The sequence below is a fragment of the Asparagus officinalis genome, chromosome 6 (assembly GCF_001876935.1).
Source record: "Asparagus officinalis chromosome 6, Aspof.V1, whole genome shotgun sequence".
Lineage (NCBI taxonomy): Eukaryota > Viridiplantae > Streptophyta > Magnoliopsida > Asparagales > Asparagaceae > Asparagus > Asparagus officinalis.
In genome coordinates, this window is record NC_033799.1 from 53,601,317 (window position 1) to 53,618,307 (window position 16,991).

Consider the following 16,991-nt stretch of genomic DNA (forward strand, 5'->3'; position numbering starts at 1 on the left):
GTTCACAACATGGTTTTAAATATCGGCCGATAATCCGATATTATCACCGAGTTATCAGATTTGGGAGCTTTCCGCTAGGATAAGTAGGATTTTTAATCGGTTATCGTTTTTTGGGGTTTATCGGCGAGTTATCGACGATAAAGGTACTTATTGGCCGATAAGGGAGGCTCTAAATATCGACTTTATCGGGCCAAATTTTGAGTTCAATTTTCGGGTAATGGGTAGTTATTTAGTGAGTTGTTAAACCCGACCACTTGCTTTCTACAATTGGTTAGTGATTCTAAACATGATGATTTACATTTTGGTATGTTTATATTTCATTAAGCATGATTAGATTATATTTTTTAATTGTTATATTATATATACACATCATCTAGTATATCACTCCGATAAATACTACTTATCCCCGATATATCCCCGATTTTCGCTATCCGATAAGGATTTTGGCCATCCGATAAATCCCTGATAACCGATATTTAAAACCTTGACCAAGGTTGAAGCGACGCTATTGAAACAGTCCAGGGTGAAGCACAAAGGAGGTGCTTGCGCAAACTCCTTTGGTGGCCCAAAGATCTATGAAGAAGAATAAAGCCCAAAGATCTATGAAGAACAAAGATTCTAGGATTTAATAACTTGCTTTGATACCATGTTGAAACAAGAGAAAGTAGAGAAGGAAATATTATATTCTCAAAGAGAAAGTAGAGAGGGAAATATTGTCAGAATCTTAAGTGAATTTCGTAAACTATTTTGACTGAGATGATTAGTTTTACATCCGTCCACTTGATTCAAAAGTGTTTAACAATTCTGATAAGTGATGTGTTTCTGATTTGCCAAGTGATTCTATATGTTTTCAAAACCCTCAGAAAGTCCACTGTGGAGTGTTTTGTCCGTGTCTACCATATAGTGATTTATTTGACCCTTCCGTATTTGCCCCTTTTGAAATCTGCTCTAGCTCTATTGAGCAATTTTGACTTGGCCGACAACCTATGACGGTGTTAGGTACATTCCATTTTTGAGAATTATCTGTTCTATTATGCGTTTTATGCATTTCCATGCTACTGGGGTATAATATCGTAAACTTAGTGTGACCTATAAGGTGATTCTTGCAATAAGTGAACAACTCATCGAGATTTGAGATTATGATATTTTACTGTGAATTTTGAAAAATGGTAACCCCTAGGTTTTGCACTAAATTTAATAATCCTTTTTTTCTCAATATTTATCTTGATTTCAAATAGTCTGATCTATGATTGTATTTTCAGTTGGCATATAAGAAAGAATTTTAAGATGTTGCATTCTTTCTTGAAAATAATAATAATGTGCTCTTTACATAACAGTTTGTCATTTTAAAATTTTAGATGGAAAACCTATATCCCATTATTTTGAGAAATAAAGCTATTTTGTTAGATATATAGGAACTCTAGTGGGAAATATTATCATTGAGCTTTAGCTCGCCCCGTCGTTTTTAAATTTTTTTCAGATCTGATGTTGCTTTGTATATAAGCTGGATTTTTAGTTGTGGCTGGTTGCTAGGAAGCGTTACTATGGGAAAGCCTCTCTTTTGTGTCATGTAAAGCTGAACAACGTATCTTGATTTTGTAAAATGCTTGTTACGATGAGCTACCATGTTTAACTTACTGATTATATATAGTTCCGTCTGAAATTCTACCATCAGCAGGTGTATATACTTAGTAAGAAGCTATAAGATATCAAGTGTCAGGCTTGACACGTGCATGAGACTTGTTAATTTCATTATAATTTGGAGATAAATCCTTAGAATTATTGGACAATATGTCTTTTCCTAAGTATTGACACTATGGAGTTTAATGGATAGTGTGCGTAGTGTGAGATGCGATAAGAATATATTCTTATAAATGCATTTGTTAGTAGAGTATTATGACTATTATAGATACATTATCTATTAATTTGATGATGATAGGTGACGTGATTGAATTATAGGACAAACATTTTGTTTGGTTATATTATTGAACGGATGATTGCGCCAATTCCATGGATCAAAGAATAAAATATCCAGGTTTAATTGGGAGACATTTATAGTAATTTCATATATTGGATATTCTAAGGATCATGAAGCAGATGGATCATTATGAATGTTCGTAGTTACCCAATAGTTCTTACATGGATGTTTTTCCTTAAATCAATTGGATTTATAATTTAAATATTAGAAGTCTCATTTAGATTAATGATTGCATGCATTCCCTCTTTCTAAGGAATAGATCCCATATGATAATACTAGTATGTTGTTAGAAGTGATTAGCTCCGACATTTGACTAGCAGCACTTGATACATTGATGTATGGTGAAGAGAGATAAATTAATTTTAGTAGGCAAATAAAGGTGAATAGGATTATCAGAAGTTGAATGATCAATTCATATTTATACTCAAGGTTGCTGATAGCGGATAGCGTCTCGTTGAGGTGAGGTACCGCTAAAGCTATTTGCACCTATAGCGGCAAATCGCACATAATCAAATAACGGTCAAACATAAATATATTCAAATATAAATAATAGAAAATGGAATGGAGATGGTGCACTGATGGAGAGCTGTGGAGGTGGTCGAGATGGTGCACTGGTGCTGCGGTGCTGGAGCTACTGGAGACCTGCTGAGGTGGTTGAGGTAGTGCATTGGTGCTGCGATAGCTACTGGAAAGCTGCAGAGGTGGTCGAGGTGGTGCTGCGGAGAGTTACTAGAGCTGCTAGAGAGCTATGGAGGTGGTTGAAAGACTAGAGAATCGGAGGTGGAGCTCACATGGAGGTGGTGGATGTGGAGTGGAGATAGCCAGAGATAGCACAGGAGCTTCGAAAATTGAGATGGAGATTTGAGATAGCTTGGGAGCTTCAAAAATGGAGCTCGCCGGAGAAGGAGCCCACGGAGGAGGAGCTCGCCAAAGGAGATAACTTGGGACTTGGGAACTGCTGCTAGGGTTTTTTTAGAGGAAACGTGAGACGGCAAGAGAAAGAGAGGAGATTTGAGATGGGAAAAGGGTTTTAGCTTTAATTGAATTCGGGTCAGGGTCCGGTCGGGGTTGGGTCGGGAGTTGAAAACCACCTTTCAAATAGCACTCTAAAGTGATTTGTTAGTGCTAACAGCGCTTTTTAACCGCTAACAGCGCTATTACGCACCTTTCGCTGCAATTATGAGAGGAAACAGGCGCTATTGCGCCGCTATCGGGTTGCTATTTACAACAATGTTTATACTAAACTTAATAAAGTTTCTTGATTGAACAGATTTGAAATATATGATGTGGTGGCTCTTGTTGATAATAGACGTGTTCATATGGAGGAAAAAAGGGAATATAATAAGGTAGTAAGCGCTTATAATTAGTGTCATCTACATAACTTGGAGTTTTTTCGCCTGATCATTTATTAAATCTAGAAGACATTATCAATATAAAGAAATACGTTGGATATGAAATATACATGGATCGCAAATATGAGAAAGATATATGATCTTAGCCTGTTGATAAATTATTCGTGGGAGAAATTTGATAAGATTATCGAGTTAAACAATAAAAAGGACTTGGAAAAAAATCTGGGAAATGAATTAATGGTCTAATAATCCTTTAAGGTTTACACTTATATGTGATATTTTTAGGGATCATTATGTGAACAATGTTTGATTAGTGATTATTTGTTGTTTCGGACCTTATTCAGAAAGTAATCAAGCGGATGATAATACACTTATCCAAATGCTACAAACCTTGATTATTTTTATGATTAAGCAGCATGATCAAATTGATTAAAACCATTGGATGACCCAAAATAATAGTCATTCAAGATTAAAGATAATATGAGCAGTGTTATCTCAAGGAAATGTAACTTAGTAACTAAAGGATAATGACATGTGATGTGTATCACAAGTATACGTATGAGTAAAAGAAATATCTGTAAGTTAATAGGGCATTTCTATAAAAGGTGGCCAAAGATTTTATGAATTGCTTGTTAATATCTTGAGAGATAGTGTATTGCTAGCAGATTGGAGTTATATGAGCAGAATCAAGATTTTGATGCAGAGCTCCCACTTAAATTTATAATATTAGAGATGCAGGATTTTGAGATTATATAGAGAATGAATTGGTTTATTTTGAGTCGTGCTTGTAAACATAGTGTATGAGTTTGCTGGAAAAACTAAATTTTGTTTTAAGGATGCCTTACAGACTATTTAGACCTTTAAACCATAAGATTTGATAAGAAATAAATGTTTGATTAACCACCTCCCACAAAAATCACAGATGAAAGAGGAGCAACTTTGGAGAATATTCTAGTACTTCGGGAATTTTCAAAGGTGTCTTTAAGTGAGTATATGGAATATCTTCAAATAGAGAGACTAAAGTTTTTTATTAACTTGGAGAAGGACACAACTCTAGGTACTATGGCTCCTAGATTGTATGACATGACCAGAGCAAAGGAAAAATAAATTCTCAAGGTGCAACTACAATGATTTGTTGACAAGCTTTCATAGATTTAATGTGCATATGGAGTGCCTATTTCTATTTAAAAGAAAAAGAGAGATGATGGAGCACTTGTATTAGTCTCTATGAGTTGAATCTAGTAATCACTTAAGAAAAAGAGAGATGAGGGAGCACTTGTATTAGTCTCTATGAGTTGAATCTAGTAATCACTCTGAACGAACATATAATCCATGTGTGACTTATTTAATCAATTGCAAACTGCTAAGTGTTATTCAATATCAATCTCTATTTTAGTTTTTATTAATTGAGACCAAGACTGAGGATAATTCTTAGATTGTTTTTTGATATGGGTTATGACTTTCCGACATTCCCATTGGGCTCTCAAATACACTTGCTAATTTATGGATCTTATGAATAAGATAGTTTAAAGAATCTTTGCTTCAGGGCTTGATCTGATGATATCTTCATCTACTTGAAGAATAAGGAAAAGAATAATTAATAGGTATTCTACATATTGGAGATTATATATTTTTTCCTCAAATGTGTAATCTTAAAAGATGGAGGTTGTACAAAACCTAAAAGGCGGAGGTTATGGTAAATTGAAAGAGATGGACAAAAGCGTAAATAGTCCATTGTGTCCTTAGCATGAAAGACTATTGTGGGATACACGCATTTTGTCACTTTTGGCTTGTCTCATATAGAAAGATGTAAAGATGTAACAATCAGAATGACGCTTGGTAAAATTCAAAATAATTAAAATATTCAGTGATGGCTGCCACTAATGCTTTCATTAATCATTGGAGCCAAGCTTATCATCAATGTGATGGCTTGAAAGGAGCCAGGATGTATACTCGTGTAGAATGAAAAATTGTGACATATACTTCGAAATAATTGAAAATAAATGAATAAAATATTCTCGCTCATGATTTGGAATTAGTGACTGATCTTTACTCCAAAGATTTGGGGATATTATCTTAATAGAGTCCAATGCAAGATTGGTATTGAACACAAGTTTGGAATATATATTTGCCAAAAAAGTGAACTGAGGCACAAAATTATGGCTAAATTTTGAAGGGTTATGATATGACCATGTAGTGTTATCTTGGTAAGATAAATGTGGTTGTGGATACCTTGGGCCTGAGAACTCAAGTAACTAGGCATATCATATTCATTTCAAAGTGAGTATCTGAGAGCTTAAGTGGTAGTAACTTTGAATTCACCAAAATGGAACTAAATTGCCGAATATTTTAATGCAACCTTATTATTCGAAGACATACAAGCAGAACGACCCTCGATGGAAGTCAGAGAGGTATAAGATGCCACTTATCCAGGATAAACTAGATCAAGATTAGACCTTAAGTGGATAAACTGGATCAAGATTAGACCATCGAAATTTGGATAAACTGGATCAAGATTAGACCATTGAAATTAGGACCTAGAGTTGTATACTTGAAGTGTTAAAAAAAATTTTGAGAAGACACATCATTGTGTAATTACACTCTGGCATGAAACTGTGTAAGGTCTTGAATAAAATATATTGGGGAATAATATCAAGAAATATATTAAAGAAGAATTTTTCAAAACAGACCCATTTCAATTTTTTTTTCTTAAAACCGACCCGTTTTTTTTTTATTTATCAAAACCGACCCGATTTTGTAATTAGCAGCTTAATCACTATCCTAAACAGTCGGGGTTGGCAACCCCGACTATTTAGGAAGGTGTTAAACCCTAATTAGAAGCCTTAAACCCTAAAAATTAAGGTCCTAAATAGTCGGGGTTGCCAACCCCGACTGTTTAGGAAGGTGATTAAGCTGTTAATTACAAAATCGGGTCGGTTTTGATAAATAAAAAAAAAACGGGTCGGTTTTAAGAAAAAAAATTTGGAGCGGGTCTGTTTTGAAAAATTCTTCTATATTAAATTAGTAGACTTTAACAATGCCCATATGTGAATGTAAATCATCAGAGACAAGCTATGTTGGTTCAAATTTTGGATATACCGATATGAAGAAAAGATAATTGACAATGAACTTCATCACATGCATTCCAAAATCCTTGAGACTGAATAATGCTACTTGAATAATAGTTAACGGGTTACTCAGGTCACACACTTCCTACTTTTCAAAGCAAAACTTTCTCAGGAAAATTGATAAAGGAATGTATCAATGAGATAACAAGAATTCATAGTATATATATATTCACAGTATTTGGCAATAATCCCGAGTTCATCATAATATTAGAAGAGCGTGATAGGGCTCTTCGAGAGATAGATGACCAATAGAAATGGAAAATTCAAACTTTTGATAATATGTTAAGATACTGAATGTTTGAAATGGAAGAAATATGGAAGAATTATCAATGTTTAAATGAGTTGCATATAACAATAGCCAAGGTTTTAAATATCGGCCGATAATCCGATATTATCCCTGAGTTATGGTTTTGGGAGCTTTCTGATAGGATAGTTGGAATTTAAATCGGTTATCTTTTTTTGGTGTTTATCGGCAATAATATGACGATAAAGATAATTATCAACCGATATTAGCAGCTCTAAAAATCGGAATTATCGGGCCACACTATTCGGTTGAGTGGGACCTATGGGTAATTGGCAATTTTTGAGGGTACTTGAAACCCGACACAACCCGTTCTTTACAATAAAACTTAAACTCGATTAAGTAGCCCTAATCCTTTGTTCTCTCTCCCCTCATTTGTGCGGCTGTGCCCACTGCCTTAATCCTCTGATCTATGTTTCTCTTTGGACTCCGTCGACCTTGACGTTCACCTCCGCCGACTTCGACGCTCGCCTCCGCTCCTCTTCGAACTCCGCTGACCTCAACGCTATCGACTTCGACCATTCGACGCTGCTCTCTCATCAACATTAACTTCATCGACATGACGACTTCGACTGATGATGTACTCTCTCCATCAACGTCATCACCAACTAATCTGATTGACTCGACGATGTTGACCGACGTTGAGCTCTCCATCGATGCCAAGCTCTCTCCATCGACGCCATCATTAAATGTGACTTCGACAGTTCAACTTGGACTCTCTCCATCGACGCCACGCCCTCAACATAACTTTTGAAGTTATAGCAACAAATAATATTCACTATTCAGTTGGTATTTTCTCTAGTTATTTAGTGAAGGTTAAGAGAATGAAAGAGGGGAGTATGGTTAGATTACAATTTGGGGTATTATATTATATATACACATCATACGATATATAACTCCGATAAATACTACTTATCCCCGATTTTCACTATCCGATAAGGATTTTGACTGTCCGATAAATCCCCGATAACCGATATTTAAAACCTTGACAATAGCTACTAAGCTCGTGAAACAAAATATTGCCTTAAGAGCTTTTTGATGGAGGAAAGTTGTGAACTTTACGGCGATGATTTAATTTTTCAAGAGAATCAAAGCATAATGGGGGGGGATTGACCAGATACAAACCTATCAAATATGTGAAAATTGAATAGAAGGAAAACTTTTAGAGGAAAGCCACTTGGAAAGAAGAAGATAATGTATTGAAGAAGCATCTAAAGCTCTTTAAAACATAAGGTATGTTAAAGTTTCGAGGATGAAACTTTTTATTAGGGGGGAAAATGTAGTACCCCTATACATAATTTAAATATCCTATCTTAAGAATCTTTATGCAAAGCACAATATTCATGGGGCTTTTTGTCAAATTTTCCAACCCCTTTGCCCCTCACTGCGACCTCAACATTGTGATAGCCCTCTTTTATTGGAGAGGAATGAGGCACTGCCTCAAAAGGAATACAAGGAGAGAGAATGTAACAAAATGAGGGGAAAATCAAAGAAAAAAAGAAATTTCTGATCTGATAACCTCCTAAAGTGAAGAAAAAGGAATGAGAAAGAGGAGAGAACTTAATTACATTACAAATCCGAACCCTAACGTATAAATTCTCTCCTTTCTTGCAATGTTACAGAAGGCGCTAAGCAGACTAGATGTTTGAGCTAGCGCCCAACGCCTAGACACTTAAGCGTATACCTAGGCGACGCCTAAGCGTTTGGCTTTTTTTATAATAATTGATGAAAATATATATTAAATTCATATAAATTTATAAAAAATAGATAGCAACCATAGGTCCACAATAAACCATGCATACTTAAATGCTAAATAGCCAAAATAATAATTAATAAGGTTATAGAAAGCGCTAGGAGGTCTAGGTGTTAGGCCCCGTCACCTAGAACCTAGAAGATTTTATTTTTATTTTTTTAATTATAATAATTGATAGTAAATATTAATGTTATAGAAAGGTTAAGTGTCGGACTGGTGTCTAGGCAGATTTCTTTCTTCATTTAAGTGGTGGTTATGAAAGTTTTGTTGAAGGTCGAAGGAGGTAGTGAATGTGTTCATATTTTGAGGTTAAACGAGCTTGAAGGAGGTTAGAAGACGTGGAGGCTGCAACATAGAAACTCAAGATCAAAGCCTAAAGGATGCAGTCCACGTAAACAGACAATACTCCCCTAAACACTCCCAAATTATAGGTGGGCAGTCTAAGTACCGTCTAGATGTTAGGCGCTACCTAAGTGGTCAAGATACGGCCTAGGTCTAGGCGTACGTCTAAGCGGACTAGACGGAGGCTTTTTTAAATAGTGCTTTCTTACTAATTGAATCTCGAGTTTGGTTAATAATGATGAACAAGTTTTGATTTTTGTATCTTGAGAAGAGACTTGGGAATAAAACTGTTTGGATTAAAGAGAAACCCAAGGAGGGAAGGGAGGAAAAGAGAGCAAAATAAAAAATAAAAAGATGACGAGGAAAATCGAATTTGGGAGAATCCAATCACTTTAGAGGTGAGTGCATTTCCCACTAGTATTTTAAAATATGAAATTGCATGATTACTATATTTTGATCTTGTGCTCAAAAAATAAATATTCTATTATTTTTTATGTATATAAAGTGAAATGTGATTTGATCTAATACTATTGTGGCCTAAGCCTTAATATGATATTGATTTCGTACAAGATACTAAAAGTAAATTTGATTTCATATAAAATATGGTAAGTGAGTTTGGTTCTCGTACAATCTCAAATAATTGAAGTATTTTGAAAATGTTTCAACAGTTTAATGTATTCAATGATTTTATCGTGGCTTAGTATCTGATACAAATAGATAAAAGTAAATTTCATAAACTGTTTTAACTGAGATGATTAGTTATACACTCGTCCATCAAAAATGTTTAAGGATTCTGATAAGTGATGTGTTTCTGATTTGCCAAGTGATTCTAGATGTTCTCAAAACCCTCAGAAAGTTCACTATGGAGTGTTATGTCTGTGCTTGTCATATGGTGAATGCACCTCTATTTGGCCTTACTATATTTGCCCCTTCTGAAATCTGTTCTGACCCTTTGAGCAATTTTGATCTGGCCAACCACCTATGAAAATTTAGGTGCATTCCATTCTTGAAAATTATCTATTATGTTACGCATTTTACTCATTTCAATGCTACTGGGCTATAATATTTGTAGTCTTAGTATGACCTATGATGTGATTCTTGCAATAAGTGAACAACTCAATGAGATTTGAGATTCTAACATTTTACAATGAATTTGGAAAAACGGTAATCTTTTGGTTTTGCACCAAATTTAATAGTCTGTTTTCTTTCTCAATATTTATCGTGATTTCAAAAAGTCTGATCTATGATAAGATATTCAGTTTGCACATAAGAAAGAATTTTAAGATGATGCATTCTTTTTTGAAAATAATAATAATGTGCCCCTTACACAATAGTTTGTCATTCCAAAATTTCAGATGGAACAACTCAATGAGATTTGAGATTCTAACATTTTATGATAAATTTGGAAAAACGGTAATCTTTTGGTTTTGCACCAAATTTAATAGTTCGTTTTCTTTCTCAGTATTTATCGTGATTTCAAAAAGTCTGATCTATGATAAGATATTCAGTTTGCACATAAGAATGAATTTTAAAATGATGCATTCTTTTTTGAAAATAATAATGTGTCCCTTACACAATAGTTTATCATTCCAAAATTTCAGATGGAAAACTTATATCCCATTATTTTGAGAATTAATACTATTTTGTTAGATATATAGAAACTCTAGTGGGAAATGTTTTCACATAGCTTGCTCACCCTATCATTTTTATTTTTTTTTTTAGATCTGATGTTGCATCTCATATAACCTGGATTTTTGGTTGTTGATGGTTGCTAGGAGGCGTTAAGATGGGAAAGCCTCTATTTTGTGTTATGTACAGCTAAACGTATTTTGATTTTGTAAAATGCTTGTTACGGTGAGTTTTTAGGTTGTACTTGCTGATTACATATATAGTTCCCTTTGAAATTCTACCATCATCAAGTTTATATACTTAGTGAGAAGCTATATGATATGAAGTATCAAGCTTGACACATGCATGAGACTTGTCTTGTGCATTGGTCAATGTTGTCACGTGCCCCATTTTATGAACTTTCGCTGTATTTGGGGCGTGACAATATACACTCACATAATTAAATTATCATCTTCTCTATTTTTTTTCTTTTTTATGTTAATTAATTACTTGCTGTAATTTTATTATCCTCAAAGGAAAACTCTTTAATAAAATTGTATTATAAATGTTTGTTGATTTAATTACTAAAGAATAGTTCGAGATACAATTTCTACATAGAACTATAGTAACTCATTATCAAATTATTACTATGAATAATAGAAAATTAACTGGATAACAAATTTAATGTTTTCGCACATGCGAATGTGCTAGTATAGAATAAGCAGAGAGCATGCCTGTTCGTCATAATGTCCATTGTTTTAAAAAACCTCCGTCTAGCCCGCTTAGACATATGCCCTAAGCCTAGGCAGTACCTTGACCGCTTACCTAGCACCTAGACGGTATCTAGGTTGCCTACCTACATTTTGGGAGCGCCTAAGAGAGCGTGGACTGCATCCTTTAGGTATTGATCATGAATTCCTCCATTGTAGCCTCCACGTCCTTCAACCTCCTCCAAACTCCAACGAGGAAGACCGCCACCTCTCCCGACCTTGAACAAAACATCATCCACTACCACTTAAGAAATCTGCCTAGGTGTCAGTCCAGCGCCTAAGCTTCCTATAATCCTGGCATTTACTATCAGTAATTGTAATTAAAAACTAGAAAAAAAAAAACGCCTAGGCTCCCAGGCTCTAGGCGTAGGGTGCAACGCCTAGGCCGTCTAGCGCTTTCTGTAACCTTGATACTGTCTAGGTCTAAACATGGACTCAAAAATATCAAAGGTAGATATAAATTCAATATTAGAATAAGCATGCAGATCACAACAAAGTGGGCAGACTATCAGCTTTCTCACTATAACCAACACCTAAGAAGTATGAATGTCCCCATAACATTCCTAAGAATAGAAATTAAAAGTCCAAGATTGCACTAGACGGAAGAAAAAGTAACAGAAGAGGGGCCAGACGAATTCATACACATAACACGGGAGAAAAAAACCTATCGCACTAGTATTGTACATTAAATTATATATCAGTAAACCTATTAAAAAATGTTTGAATCATGAAAGGAAAGAAAGTTGTTCTGCTTACTGGAGGAAGTCCATCAGTGGAAGATATTGCCATGTCATAAATCTTTCTCGCAATATCAATATTTCCATAATTGGCCTCATTTCGTGCATATACTCCGCAAAGTAGCAAATCCTTTCACAAATATAGATTGAAAACAAAAAACAAATTAGATTTCTTAAACAAATGAGCCCTGAAATTAGATATCAGTTGCCAAAAGCAGTGTCATTTTATCGAAATAGACAAAAAAACATGCACTGAACATATAGATGCAATTAGAAACTGAAAAAAATCAGGTAAATAGCATGACTAATTTCTGTGGATAACAGCCTCCCAAAAATTTCATATGATAATTCTGAATAAATATTGTGTATTCCTAAGCTCCTTCAAGATGATCTCTCAAGGTTATCCAAGGGTGTCAGTACTACTGACTTCAAACAGAACAGGGTAGCTCAATATTGCCTGAACCTTTATAACAAAGTCGCTCAGTTCATGATTTATAGTGCCTCTACGAAGTTGAAAGCTCCGTAAAAAAGAGAAAACAGAAGGGTATTTTGACATTTGCAGCATCATTCGAAACAGCATCAGAATATCACCTCTGTAATTCCCATATATTTTTTCCATGATTAGCTATTCTCTACTTTATTTCAGAATTGTAAAATCACAAATTTGATCAGATCACCTATGCACATGCATGTATGCATCTTGCAACAAGTTTACAGTTGCTTCATGCATGTGCTTACAGGACCATAGTTTGATGTCATAAGATATATGACAATCTCCCGATACTGCATTAGGCCATCCTTTTAGGTGTCCAATCTCCCTGACACTCTATTAAGACATTCTCGATGGTGTCCAATCTCAAGATTAATGACACTGACAGGTTAGCAAACAGAATAACCTAGGGTTTTAGAAACATGATTGCAAGGTCAAGTAGTTAAGTTCCTGTGGCTAAAAGCACTTCTTGACTTCTTGTGCACTTGATTCATATGAATCATCTGATCAGGGGGTAAGAAATAATTTTGCAATTACAAAATAATGTAACAGCTAAGATGATTTGAGAACAATAAAACTGTAAATCCCATTTAGTTTTTCAAGAAAAAAAAACAAATGCGAGACCATAACAAAAAGCTTGTCAAATGATTTGGAAGGCTCTTGAGGAATAAGCATCAATGTTTGAAAAAGGCTTTTTGAAACTCGCTTCGAAACTCGCTTCGAAACGCGCTTCACAACTTATTGAAGGATAAAACGGTTCAAACTCAAGAGTGAAGTTATTTATCCCTTGAAGCTTACGCCTCATCGCTTAAAGCATAATTGAAATGTGCTCTTCGCGCTTCATAAAAGGCTTTTATTTTGAAGCACATGCTTAAGACAAGATAGTAGGACATAAAAGGATCTTTGACTAATATTAAAATGCCCCTATATATTTTCAATATGACTATTTGACTGTAAATAAAATATATATGTTATGTGTTTAGCTTAGTTTATTATGATTCATTTCTATACTTCACATATTTAACTCTTATTTACTAATCAAGACATGAATGTATATACTTATAATTATTACACCACTATATATTATATGTTATAATATTTACAAATTTAGAATTAAAATATTTAAACTCATGAAACTTGTGCTTCATGCTTTGAAGCTTACGCCTCGCTTCATCAAAGGGTCTAGCGCTTTGTCTTGCGCTTCCGCTTTTCTAAACATTGATAAGCATGTTACTTTGAAAAAAAAATTGGTGATTTCTGAGACGATAAACTACTATTGTCTCTTTTGGAATGGTCATTCCCTAGGAATGAGCATTCCCTTTGAACTACTAAGGAATGGGCGTTCCAATTTAAGTGAGAATCAAAAAAATTAAAAATTTTCAAAAATACCCTAATTCTTTTGTGACACCCAAACACGAGAATGAAAATGGGCATTTCATTGTTACATTTATTCCATTTCATTCGTTGCTTTATTCCTTTCTCACTTGACCTGATTCCATAGAGAATATGTTACATGAGATAAATTAGTCGATTGTAGACATGTGCTGCTCACATAGAATAAATTAGTCGACTGTAGACATGTGCTGCACATAGAATATTCCTAGGTATCTCTAGTGATATAGTAATAGAGATAGCAAGTTGTAAAAGTCTATAAGGGTGAAGTGTGAGAAAAAAGGATATCATAAGAGGTGGTAAATCTTTAGGGTATTTTCTGCAATTTACAGTTGTGTTGTTAAGCACTCATTCAAAGGGAATTTTAATGAAAACAAAACGGACTATGCATCTAAGAAATAATGAAATGACATAAAAGTGAAAAGTCAGATAACATACAAATGTAGAAATTAAGGAATTGAAAGAAATTGAATAATACCATCCACAACAAATTGAATAATACCATCCACAACTACGACTTTGGTCTTCTAGTATCAGAAGGGCATTGCTTTGCCTATGAAATACAATAAGTTTCCTAAATATTTGAACAGATATTGTAAACGGTGATCAACATGAGTTAAATGCCATAAATTGGTACCAAATTCCCACTCTAGGTAATTAAGCAAGAGACGACCATCATGCAAAACCTTGACAACTAGCAAGCAGGAAAGTCTAATCTTTTCATCTTGAAATTTAAGCCCTACAAATTTAGAGAAAGCTTCCATTTTGCACCAGACCATGAAAGAGTCCGGAGGAAGAGGTTAGATAGGCTGCTGCGGGAAATAGAATGCACTCTCCGTGATACAAAGAAAAAGACAATTAAATGGAATCACACTCGGAATTTTATGTTTCCATGTGAGAAACAGAATAGCACAAAATGTAATACAAGCATGTGAATGAATAAGTAACAATCAATATTCTTAAACTATAATGACTATTCCATGTATAAAAATAAGAAGCGCTTTTGCTAGAAACCACCTTTGAAATAGGGTAATTAAATGGAAACCACTTGTCAATTTTAATTATCCATAAACCACTTCTAAAGTGGGTTTTTGTTGTAATCAACCACCTCCCAATCAAAGTTTTCACTAACAACCTAAAATTACCCTTTAGAAACTCACATTCAAGGAACATGACTCATTTTATTAGTATTTAGGCCTTGTTAAGATACAACTCACATAGCTTAAACTTAATATTTTCAGCTTATTTTTTGTTTTTAATGAAAATTTGATGAGGAGGTGGTTGATTGCAACAAAAACCTACTTAAAGGTGGTCCATGTATAAATTAAAATTGAAATGTGGTTTCAATATAATTACCCTATTTTAAAGGGGGTTTCTTAAAAAATCAACATGGGAAAAAGCAATCAATGTCATCTTTTACGGAGAGTACCTGACGATCATTTTTTAACAAGTTTTTGGCTAGACAACGTGATGGGTTAACTGCACAAGTAGAAGACTTTATTTTGTTCATAAAAAGATCTTCAATAGCCAGCAGAGATTCTTGTAAAATATGATTTCGAGGAAAGACATTAAGAAGAAGCAAGATTGCATTCCGAAGGAACTTCATCATATTATTATTTAACAACTTGTGTGTACTGCCCAGGAGGAGTTCCAGATTGGGATTGATAGGAGAACTTTGTGCCCTATTTACCACTTCAAATACAACTCTCAGATCTTCTGATATGCTATTCGGGATGGTCTCAAGGCTAAGAAGCTTCTCAATCCAACTTGAATTGTTAGTACATGTCCTGAAAACGGAGGACAAATAGTTAAATAACAATAATAAAGATGATGACAGTGCTAACAAGGAAGACAACAAGGAAAATAATGATAACAATAAAGGAGTGTTAATGCTATGAAACACAAGAAGAAACCATATATGGGAACGTAGACAGGGAACAAAAAAGTTAATAATTCACTATATTTTTCCATGATGTTACAAAACATACTTGTTATGTAGACTTTTGGAATGGAACAATTTCTTGACAGGTAATAAACAAATGTTGTTAAGACATCTTAGAGATATTGAAGAAACTCTACAAAATCAGGGAAGACTAAGAATAGACTGAAAAGTTGCTTAGAAGCTCAGGTAAACTGCTTAAGTTCTCATTCATGCTACTCGCATTAATAAAAGTACCTAAAACATTAAAGAAAGACATATACATATGTATGAGAATAATGGGTATGCTTGGTAGTGACATGAATGCTTCTCATCCACCCATTTAAAGATGCCCATTTAAAAATAGTCCCCGCTTGATTACCCATCCATTAAATGAGTGGATAGAAGTGACCACATCACTACCAAGCACACCCATTATTTTATATATATACATATACATATACATATACATATACATACATAATGTATACACATACAAAATATACGTACATATATACGCACATATATACATATAATACATATATATATAGAGAGAGAGAGAGACACACATAGGAGAGAGTGAGGAATAACCTTGGTACCAAGGACGAATTTTGTCCTTGGTATTCTAATCCACTCATTTGAATGGTCCCCACTTGAAAATAGTTCCCTCCTTGAAAATAAGTGGGTAAGAATGAGGCCACATCATTACAAGGATATATATATATATATATATTATATATATATTATATATATATATATATATATATATAGAGAGAAGAGAGAGAGAGAAAGAAATATAGGTATGCTTGGTACCAAGCACAAATTTTGTGCTTGGTAGTGAGGTGGTACAATCCGCTCCACTCATTCAAATAGGGGACCACATTCACATGGATTGAGGCAGTGCATGGGGATATGTAACCATTTGAATGAGTAGAGGGGTATTATGCCACTCACTACCAAGCACCACTTTTGTGCTTGGTACCAAGCATACCCATTTTTCTCATATATATAATATATATTATATATATATATATATATATATATATATATATATATATAAATATATATCATATAATATAGGCATATTACAGGAATTGAACATTCAAAAATATGTTTGCTTGTCATATTTAGCATATGTGGCTGGGTGTATTGTCAACTTTACTGTTTATATTCGATAATAAACTGAGATAAACTTCACAGTCAGTACAGAAGGGTGAAATCT

General features: G+C 34.2%; 1 protein-coding gene across 1 annotated transcript in view; it reads right to left on the reverse strand.

Annotated features, from left to right (window-relative positions):
* LOC109844337 (protein NRDE2 homolog) overlaps positions 1-16,991 on the reverse strand; it is a 55,261-nt gene that overhangs the window by 21,453 nt on the left and 16,817 nt on the right. Inside the window, exons 7-8 of the mRNA XM_020413330.1 lie at positions 15,281-15,638; positions 11,989-12,099 (exon numbers count right to left, since the gene is read on the reverse strand). Of these exons, the coding sequence (XP_020268919.1) occupies positions 11,989-12,099; positions 15,281-15,638 (469 nt within the window). The remainder of the gene's footprint in view (positions 1-11,988; positions 12,100-15,280; positions 15,639-16,991) is intronic.